General features: G+C 38.2%; 1 protein-coding gene across 1 annotated transcript in view; it reads left to right on the forward strand.

Moving 5' to 3' along the window:
* Nucleotides 1-11086, forward strand: part of PHC3 (polyhomeotic homolog 3) — a 113180-nt gene that overhangs the window by 68651 nt on the left and 33443 nt on the right. Inside the window, exons 8-10 of the mRNA XM_073359450.1 lie at nt 87-327; nt 1837-2711; nt 8801-8951. Coding sequence (XP_073215551.1) covers nt 87-327; nt 1837-2711; nt 8801-8951 — 1267 coding nt within the window. The remainder of the gene's footprint in view (nt 1-86; nt 328-1836; nt 2712-8800; nt 8952-11086) is intronic.

Raw genomic sequence — 11086 nt, forward strand, 5'->3', positions numbered from 1 at the left:
TCAGATAAAGTAAATAACTATTGTCATCTTTGTCTTTAATGTATTAGATTTGTAGCTATACTTTTCATATTTGGTTCTTTTCTCAGGTTCAGAACTTAACATTGCGCAGTCAGAAGTTGGGTGTATTGTGTGGTTCACAGAATGGCCCACCAAAGAGCAATAGTCAAGCTCAGTCATTGGCTCTGTGTACTAATAAAACTGTAACTGGTACCAAGGCCAGCCAACTGGATTCTCCAGACAGCAACAGAAAAGGAGAGAGCCCAACTTCTGAGTGTCGAAGTACATCTGTCACACGGACATCAAGTATACATCAATTAATAACACCAGGTGTGATTAAGCTTTAGCTTTTAAAAGGTTGTTAAAAGTTCACCCTGTCATTTAGAGCCCACAAGCAAGTGTCTAATATCTCAAATATTCATTGAATGTTTGAGGTCTTAAATCACTTGGAGATGAATAATTACTTTCAGTGGTGCTTAAAAAATTTTATCTTAGAATTCTCTATGCCTTCACAGAGAAGGGCAGGAGAGAGAGAAAAAGAATTCAAAAAGGAGCATGATTGTGTGTGTGTGTGTGCGCGTGTATTATCCAGGGTGGTGGTAGTTACGATATTTCTGTTGCATTAGCACCCAAAGGCCCAATCATCAGGACACCATTGTGCTCAACAATGCATAAACTTCATAGGTAGATCTGTGCCTGCCTCAGAGAGTTTATAATCTAGTTTACAAGAAGTCAAGAAAATGAGCATGACGAAAAAAAGTGGGGAGCTAGAGGATGAGGTTAACCAAGCTAAGACTATGCACTTAGGTTGGCTATTGCATAATTTAATAATTCCAGCTGGTTCAAAGAGTAGAAATTTTGCCATGGTAAGTGGGCTGAGTGGGGCTGGTGAGCCAGACCTGCTGAATTTCAGGCTTCTTGAGAGAGAGAGAGAGAGAGAGAGAGAGAGATAGAGGCTGCAAGGCAGACAGCTCTTGAATTTTTGACCCCCATTGTTGTCAGTCAGGAAAGTAACCTATCCCCTACTTTATCATTTGATATCTAATTTTTTTTAAATTTATTTTTTAAATGAAAGAGAAAACAGGTAGGGCTGGGAAGAGGTATGGAGAAAAGGAAGGGTATGCCCCAGAGGAAAATCTCAGGCATTTCAATTTCCCAGGGTAGGCAGTTATGACAAGGAGTCACTGGCTCCTTTGTGAGGAAGGGAAGTACATCTCTGAAAATGAGGCCACTTTTTAGGTTCCTAATTATTAATTAGTTGCATAACCTTAGGCACTTAGTTTTTACAGACTTAGTCTAAATGTTCTAAATTAAAACTCTTTCAGTCCAATATTTTTAAAAACCTATTTTTAAATAGCACTGACCGACATTAAGTTAGCAATTTTAATCAAACCTTATTGACTCTAAAGTACTTACCTCTTTTATATTATAATTATTTTAAAGCAGGTAAATGCTGTTCTTTTCAAAGTTGAGGATGGTATTTTTTAACTAAAAGTCTTATTAACAATAGTCTTAGAACTGGTGGCAGAAAGATAGATGTCTTTCTATAAAAGCATTAATGTATCTAAAACATGTTGTTTAATTGTTCATTGCTGTATTTCACTTTGGAATTTACCAAAATAAATGCATTATGTTCACGTGTTATATTTGAGACACAGTATATGATTGAAGAGGATATCTTCTAATGTATTTCTAAGTTGTGCTCATCTGAAAGGCTTGGTCAAGTTCTGTGCTGATTTTAGTCATCTGATGTGAAAATTTTCCTCATTTAAATATTTATTGTAATGTTCTTGGAACTTAAGTAAACAAATACTAATGGTCATTTTTTCCCCCTCACAGCTTCATATTCTGCAATTCAACCTCATTCTCTAATAAAACATCAGCAGATACCTCTTCATTCACCACCTCCAAAGATTTCCCATCATCAGCTGATATTACAACAGCAGCAAGTTCAGCCAATCACACTTCAGACTCCTCCCAATCAGGAACCATCTCCATCACAGCACTATGTTCCACTCCAAAGCCATGGTCTTCCTCCAGTTCCCAATAGTGTCCAGTCACAACACTGCTCACCTGGTCACATACATCCTCCTCCTTTAACAATATCTCCTACTCCGTCCCAGTCAGCTCAGCAGTCAGTAGTGGTGTCTCCTACACCTGCACACTCACCTAGTCAGTCACCCACCATAATTATTCATCCACAAGCACTTATTCAGTCACAACCACATCCTCTTATGCCATCAGCTCTACAGTCAGAGCAAAACCCACAGCAACCCACTACTAGTCCGGTACGACCAGTAGCACAACACCTTAATCTTCCATCCCATCTTACAGTTCCACCTTCCCCAGTAGTACACATTGGACCAGTAGATCAGCCGAACTTGATGTCCCCAGGCCAGCAGATAGTGTCTCCAACACCACACCAGCAATATCCAACCTTACAGTCCGTGCCAATCCCAGTTGCAACCCCTCCACATCTGTCAACATCTCCAACCCAGATTCAGCAACTGCCCTTGCAATCTGTGCAGTCTTTACAAATGCAGCCTGAAATTCTATCCCAAGGCCAGGTTTTGGTGCAAAATACTTTGGTTTCTGAGGAGGAGCTTCCTGCTGCAGAAGCTTTGGTCCAGCTGCCATTTCAGACTCTTCCACCACCACAGACTGTTGCAGTAAACCTTCAAGTACAACCATCGGTACCTGTTGAAACCCCTGTGGTAAGCCCTCAGAAATTTCCTTTTTGATGTTTAACTGAAAGTGAAAAACCCTTTTTCCAACAACATTCTATTATGGCCATAGATGACAAAAATCTCTTGTGTGTGTAAGGAAAGAAGAATCTGTTCTCAAAATCATTTACAGGTTTGGTAAAACTGGCATTACTGCATGGCACCTGAACAAAGTGGTGTGTTGAAAAGCTGGCTCCCAGTCTGACACTCATTTTATTGCTGTATAAGCAAGTAATATTACTCTCTTTGCAGAACTGACTTTTCCATTTTGAAACCATATCCTTTGAAGAAAATGTTTTGTTGTTGTTCAAAACCAAGTGAAAATTGAGTGAAGCCCAGGAATATGAGCCAAATGTCAGACAGCCTTTTGGGGCATATTCTGCATCCTACCACAAGTTCTACTTGAGTTCATTTGAAGGAGATGGAGGTTCACAGAGAACTGCACAGGAACAGCTGTAACTTACACCACTGTCATAAGGTCCCTCAGGGAATTAATAGCTCCCCCATACCCGTGGAATGTCATTAACATAATCCCTTCTTCCCCTTATGCCGGAGTGGGGAACAGTTGGTGCAAGAGCTGTCTCCACCAGGTTTATGCCAGTGGAAAGTTCCCCTCTGGACTATGAAATTTTGGCCCTCTATATTAAATACAGTGCAATTTTAATATTCAGATACATTTGTCTAATCAAGGCTTTGGGAATTTTCAATATAATAGACATCAGGGAACATAAAAGCAAGTTATGGGTAACTGAATTTTGGATAGTTCAGTTGGTACTGTAACTGAAAAGCCTCTCCACCAAGAGAGATTTAGGGAATGTTTATGCCCACTTTGTGTTGACAGCCACTGCCCTAATCAAGTTGTTCTTTGCTAGTCTTAGCTCTTATTATTTTTTAGTTGTTGTTTTCAGTTGTGGCTCAGTCATTTTGACCTTGATTCGGCAAAGCACTTAAGAAGGTGCTTAACAGCAAGCATGAGTAGTCCCATTTAAGACAGTGGAATTACTCACATGTTTAAAGATAAGACTATGCTTAAGTGTTTTGCTGGATTAGAACCTTTGTCATCTGGTTTTCCTGATGTGCGCCTACTTGACAGCTCCTATTGCTGTCATAATTAAAGCACTTACTCATTCACTCACCATCCACCTATGCATTTCCATTGATTTTTTCACTCATTCACACTGACAAAATATTATTTTTCATTCAGGCATATTTTCTTATATATTCATAAATACATTTATTTCCTCACACACTATATGTTCTTTGTGGTGTTGCATGTGTCCATCTATTAAATATTGAAAGGGTGGTGTTATGTTTCAAACTGGAAATATTAGAAACATTTAGAAATATTAAAATTAAAGAAATATTAAACAGGCGAGAATTTACACCGAAAAGAGCATCAAAGGTGAAAAACTAAGAATGGAAATCAAACATCTATACTTATCAATACACACAAGGAAAATGAATAAGCCCTCTATGCTCACATAATGGTGGAGGAGGGAAGATAATTTAGAGAAGGTTTATTAGATAAATAATGCGCCTAAGCTTATTTAGACTTGAAAAAAATGGTGAAAATACATAAGGGAAACACTGACATCTTCATTACCTTTTAATATTATATGTAAGAGAGGCAGAGTATAAATCACTGTTCAGCCAGCCAGCTGGGATCATCCCCAATGAGCTTGTGAAAAATATTTGACTTGAACCAGAAGTGTGTTTAAATTCTTTGGATTGTACAGGATTATATTTCAATATACATACAAAAATAAGATGTCCTTCCCCTGCCCCCGCCCCAGTTTCCTATTCTGTGACCAGCTGTTTTTCATAAGCTCAGTAGGGGTCTCTTGTATCCGTCACAGCTTGAGTTCTGATGGGCCAGCAATTTAACTGTATCTGTTCCAAAGAACATTTCCAAAGAGAGTTAGTGCTACTATAATTAGGGATGTCAAGCGACTACAAAAATTAATTGCGCTGTTAAACAATAATAGAATACCATTTATTTAAATATTTTTGGTTGTTTTCTACATTTTCAAATATATTCATTTCAGTTACAACACAGAATACAAAGTGTACAATGCTCACTTTATTTTTTATTACAGATATTTGCACTGTAAAAAACAAAAGAAATAGTATTTTTCAATTCACATAATACAAGTACTGTAGTGCAATCTCTTTATCATGAAAGTTGAATTTACAAATGTTGAGTTATGTACCAAAAAAACCTGCATTCAAAAATAAAACAGTGTAAAACTTTAGAGCCTACAAGTCCACTCAGTCCTACTTCAGCCAATCACTCAGACAAACAAGTTTAGTTACAATATGCAGAAGATAATGCTGTTTGCTTCTTGTTCACAATGTCACCTGAAAGTGAGAACAGGCGTTGGCATGGCGCTGTTGTAGCAGGAGTCACAAGATATTTACATGCCAGATGTGCTAAATATTCATATGTCCCTTGATGCTTCAACCATCATTCCAGCGGACATTTGTCCATGCTGATGACAGGTTCTGCTCGATTTACGATCCAAAGCAGAGTGGACCATCGCATGTTCATTTTCATCATCTGAGTCAGATGCCACCAGCAGAAGTTTGATTTTCTTTTTTCGTGGTTCGGGTTCTGTAGTTTCTGCATCGACGGGTTGCTGTTTTAAGACTTCTGAAAGCATGCTCCACACCTTGTCCATCTCAGATTTTGGATGGCACTTCAGATTCTTAAACCTTGGGTCAAGTGCTGTAGCTATTTTTAGAAATCTCACATTGGTACCTTCTTTGCGTTTTGTCAAATCTGCTGTGAAAGTGTTCTTAAAACGAACATGTGTTGGGTCATCATCCAAGACTGCTATAACATGAAATATATGACAGAATGCTGGTAAAACAGAACAGGAGAGACACAATTCCACCCCCCCCCCCAAGGAGTTCAGTCACAAATTTAATTAACGCATTTTTTTTTTAATGAGCATCATCAGCATGGAAGCATGTCCTCTGGAATGGTGGCTGAAGCATGAAGGGTCATACCAATGTTTAGCATATCTGGCACGTAAATACCTTGCAACGCCAGCTCCAAAAGTGCCATGCAAACGCCTGTTCTCACTTTCAGGTGACATTGTAAATAAGAAGCAGGCAGAAGTATCTCCTGTAAATATAAACAACTTGTTTGTCTTAGCGATTGCCTGAACAAGAAGTAGGACTGAGTGGACTTGTAGGCTCTAAAGTTTTACGTTGTTTTGGTTTTGAGTGCAGTTATGTAACAAAAAAAATCTATATTTGTAAGGTACACTTTCATGATAAAGAGATTGCACTATAGTACTTGTATGAAGTGAATTGGAAAATACTCTTTCTTTTGTTTATCATTTTTACAGTGCAAATATTCGTAATAAAAAATAATACAAAGTGAGCACTGTACACTTGCTTTTCTGTGTTGTAATAGAAATCAATATATTTGAAAATGTAGAATAACATCCAAAAATATTTAATAAATTTCAATTGGTATTCTATTGTTTAACTGCGATTAATTGTGATTAATTTTTTTAAGTTAATCATATGAGTTAACTGCGATTAATCAACAGTTCTAACTGTAATGTGAACAAGATTATGTATTATTTGCTTCTGATCTTTTATTCTGATGTATTCAGACATGTATTATTTATACAGTGGACTTCTTCTAAATTCTTCCCCTCTTCCCTGATCACAAATACTTGGAAACTATATGCATTTTTCTTACAGACCTTTTATGTGGAAAAGGACTATTGTCTGTCTGTATGACCGTGCTTAATATTCCTGAAGCAGAACAGGGGTATCAAACTCTTTCCATGTGGAGGACTGAATTCCATTTTTAATTATAATCTGTGGGTCAGAGTATACATTTAGGACTGTATACTACCCTCAGTGGAACTCCCTGATGTGAATGGGAGGTTTGCACAAATATCAAGTGTAGAATATGACCTTTATATAGCAGTAAACTTTTAGGACTGGATTTTGGTGCCCTTTCTCATAATGAGCAGTCCCATTGATTTTAACAGGACTACTTGTAGAGTAAGGTCCTGTTCTAAGGATGTTATCAGAGGATGGCTAACAATTATCATTATTTATTATGTTATTTAGTATTATGTATTCAGGACCCCAGGTGTTCATTCCTTTTTGTTTCTCTATCTTCCCTATCCTCCTTTTTTTTTTTTGTTCTTTCTCTCTTCTCCATCTGCAACTCTCTCTCTCTTTCTTCCTTCTGGATTTCATCTCTGCAGCAGCTCTCTTCTACCCTCATGATCTTCACTCTCACCATCTACTAAAATGATCAGTTGTGAAATAGCTAATGCTGACATTTAAAGCATCATCATTAGGCTTTAGACATAACACCCCAATGAGATTAATGGTGCAGGGGAATTCACACCTTTCATAGGCTTTGTTTCAGGCTATCACCAGACTGAGGAAAATACTACTGTAGTTATTGTTTGATCTGCATTTGGAAGGTAATGTTAATCCCAGTCCCCTGTTAGTTTAGGCAGGGACAAGACCTGGGGATGGAAGCAAGGTGTCTCTTGACAGCTTGGAGTTGAACTCCCTAATCTCCTGAGTTGACTGTCAGTAAATCACTTCAATGTACATTATAGTGTTGGAGAAAATAATTTATAACAACTTTAGCTGGCAAACTTGGCATGTTCTCTTGAAATCCTTGTTTTGCTTACTGTAGTATGCAGCTGTATGAGAAGGAAAGCACTCTGGTGTTTGCACATAATTTTGGAGACCTTGTACATTAAAGACTCCAAACTGAATTGATTCTTGCTCTCAGTTCAGAAATATTGATTGTAAAATATAACTTCCCCTATTAACATGAAGCCTTTTTTGTTTGATACTGTGAATCTCTGTATTTTTAATGAAAAGGTATAATTTGTAAACTCTTTACCTAAGATTGTATAAAAAAAATGACATTAAAAGAATGTTAAGTTTACAAAGTCAAACACTCAAAAGTTAGGAAATGGCAGAATTAAGGTTGCCTGTGCCATCTTTAATTTGACCCCCTTGTGCGTATGCATTATGATAGTGTTTAATGGAATGATCTCACATTTTTCCCGTAGGACCCCTCCTTTTCTATGCATCCTGAACGCCAGCAGGGCGAGCATTGTGAGCACAGGAAAGATAGTTATCCTGCTCTCAGTTCCTGTGCCTGGTGCCCCAAGAGCTGGGAGGAGAAATTGATGGGAAGGTCTCACTCAGACCCTGCAGACCCAGGATGGCGCATGCTCAGTAGAGACAGAATCTTCAGAGAATTTAGCTGCCTAACTCTAACAAATCTCCACTGGCCATGTGCAAACTGCAATTTTCAGAGGCTTATAACCTGACCAAACGTGGGTGGACTTTCATGAGGATGTTAAAAGTCACATCCCTCATTCCCAGGTGACCCCACCTGCCAAATTTCAAGTACTTCTGGTCCAAAGCATGGGGATGATAGAACTTCTTAATGAAACAGTTATAAGATTTTTTTTTAACATGGGCAAAACATTGCATTTTCCCCTAAACTCATTCTGAGAAATCGGTGTACAGTGTTTGCTGAAACTTTCCAAAAACATTCAGTATGAGGCAGACACACTTGGCACATTAAATTTTAGCTGAAACAGTTAGTTTGGCAAAATTATAAACAATGAAAATAGGGATCTTATAATGTAAAGTGTTGCGATTTCAATCCATGTCCTCTTTACCAAGATTGCCATTCTGTTTTATTGCTTAAATCTAGTGATAGTCTTTAAATATATATAATAAAACATGGAAGACTAGAAAGATTAGAGATTGGGAGGGCCAGTTAAGTTCTGTGGACCACCTGTCTGTGAAGAGAATGGTATACATGTCTTAGAATTTGGCTGATAGTTTTGCTCTCATTATTACTATGCCATCAGAATCCACTCATGGATAGATGGGGGGGGGGGAGGAGCGTGTCTGTAGTGTGGAAAAATGAAAGTATATTATTAACAGGTGATAATATATTTTTAAAAACCAATTGGAAATTTGTTTGTCAAGATTACATTCATGTATCTGTTTTGGGGTGCTATGGAAGAATGGAAATCTTTCTTAAACCAGTGATCTGTTCAATGCAGATTTACCAAGTGGAGAACGTGTGTGAGGAAGAGATGCCAGAGGAGTCCGAATGCGTCCGTATGGTTAGAACCCCGACCCCACCAACCTTGTCTCCACCAGTCATAACCTTAGGGAATGGCGAGGAGCTTGCTTCAGAGGAGTCTTTGTCAGGTGAGTGCAAGTGCAGAGACTGGTGGAATTAGGTCAGCTTTTCTGCCTGAATCTCTTTCTGATCAGGTAACTTTCCTAGCTTGAAATGTTTAAAGCAAAAGTATCTGACTTTCACCTGTTTTTACGGTTTAATGAGAGAGTTCTCTAAGTTAATGAAGCTTCATGAAATATATTAGAAGGCAGGATGGTAGAATGATGTATTCAATTATAAAGAAATATATGAAAAAATTTTAATTTTAAGAAAGCTATTTATATAGAGAGAATATGCTTTTTGATTAATTTTAATTGATTTTTATATTAAAAACAAACAAAAAGATAAATGACGTACAGCTTGTATATCATTTGACCTCTTAGACACAAGGTCTCTGTGGCAGCTACTCTGCTTCCATATTTGCTTGTACAGCACCTAGCAAATGGAACACGTGTCTTGACTGGGGCCCATAGGCACTACCACAATTAATTCATTAATTAATAACAGTAGTAATCTTCATTGGTTTGTGAACTGCCCCCCACATACTGCAGCCCTGATCATACAAGCTGATCTGGAAAATGCTATAAGGATATCAGCTGCATTGTAATTATTCCAATTCACTTCAATTTTTGGTAGGTCATGAGAATGGCATATTGTGAGACAAAAGGAACCAGTAAATATATTTAGTTTAATTATAGAAAATATTCTTTGTCTGTATCTTCCATTCTGTTGCACTAGGTCCTGATCCTGCAGGTAGATGAGTACTCCTGTGAGGTGCTGAGTACCTTCAATTCCTCCCTAAATCAGAGGGAGTTCAGAGCATTTTGATCATCACAGGAGGTGCTCCGCACATTGTAGGATCAGGTCCTGGAATAGACCAGGGAGAAGAAAGCATAAAAAAGTCTCTTCCCTCAGACAGCAGGACATGATTTATTTATTGCCTTCACATGCCAGGAGAGAATGCTGACTGGTATCAGGATCAGTTACCGTATATACTCAGTCAAAAACAAATACTAGCCAACATCAGGTACAAGTATATTTTACTCCTGCCTGGAGGAGCCAGCATATTATGCCCTCCTGGAAGGCTAGAAGGGATTCTGCCTGGACTGAAGAAGTCATTTTGCACAGGTTCCACTATTGTTGTTTTGCTCCCACTCCAACTAGAGCGCCCTTTGTGTGTATTGTATAACTGTTATTAGTAATTGTCATGAAACAACCCAGACATACCTGAGTCTGTTGGGGGAGTCCAAAAGAAATGGTCTCAGATATGTGTTTTTCAAGTTTCAGCAAACAGAGGAGTTAATTACATAAGCAAACCTGCAGTGCCACTCATTCAAAAGGTTCCAACCCTTCAGCTATTTCTTTGTGTTCTTCCTCAGAGCCACAGGTCTGTTTCTAGTATAGAACCACTGTAGAACCTCAAAAAGTATCAAAGCAGGTGTCAATATTCTACACTACAGAATGCCTAACTTAATTCCTGTTACTTTCAACCCCTATCTTATCCCAGGCCTTCATTTGTTTTGATGAGAAACTTCAGAGCAAACACTTTTATTCTAAACACAGAGTAAATTAAAAATCCTAATATATATTACACATTTACAAATCTCTTTAACTGCAAGTTATTCTACTATTTTAATTAAGTCCTCTTAAGAGATTTGTATCAGTCCAATCAGCTTCTTGGGCTGGAAAGATGAGAGAAGTATCTGGCAAGGGGACCATTACACCTCTGAATGTGTGTGTGACAGCAAATAAAGAGGGACTAGGGCATGGAAGGACAAAGGAAACAGCAATACACTTGTGGTTTTTCAGTTTAAGGCATATGCAGACCTTGTTGGTTTTGAGGGTTTTTTTCTATAGAATAAGAGACAAGAAGTGAATATTATTGATGCACTGCAACAAATAATTAACCCGCTGAGATGAAGATTAGAATAATAGTGAATTTATTTATATACCATAAGTGTTGTGACAAAGCTCTGTCTTTGCCTCCATGGGTCCCGTGTTTCCTAGCGGATTTCACTAGCCTCAGAGGCTCACTGTGACCCTCCACGTAACCCTTCTCTCTCTAGAGACAAGGGTCACAGTCTGAGACATTTTCATCATAAGCCAGCGAGGGAGGTGAGGAGAAGTTATACTTCCTTGCACAGTCTCTGTTGTCTCCCAGTCT

This window comes from Lepidochelys kempii, chromosome 9 (genome assembly GCF_965140265.1).
Source record: "Lepidochelys kempii isolate rLepKem1 chromosome 9, rLepKem1.hap2, whole genome shotgun sequence".
NCBI classification, from domain to species: domain Eukaryota; kingdom Metazoa; phylum Chordata; order Testudines; family Cheloniidae; genus Lepidochelys; species Lepidochelys kempii.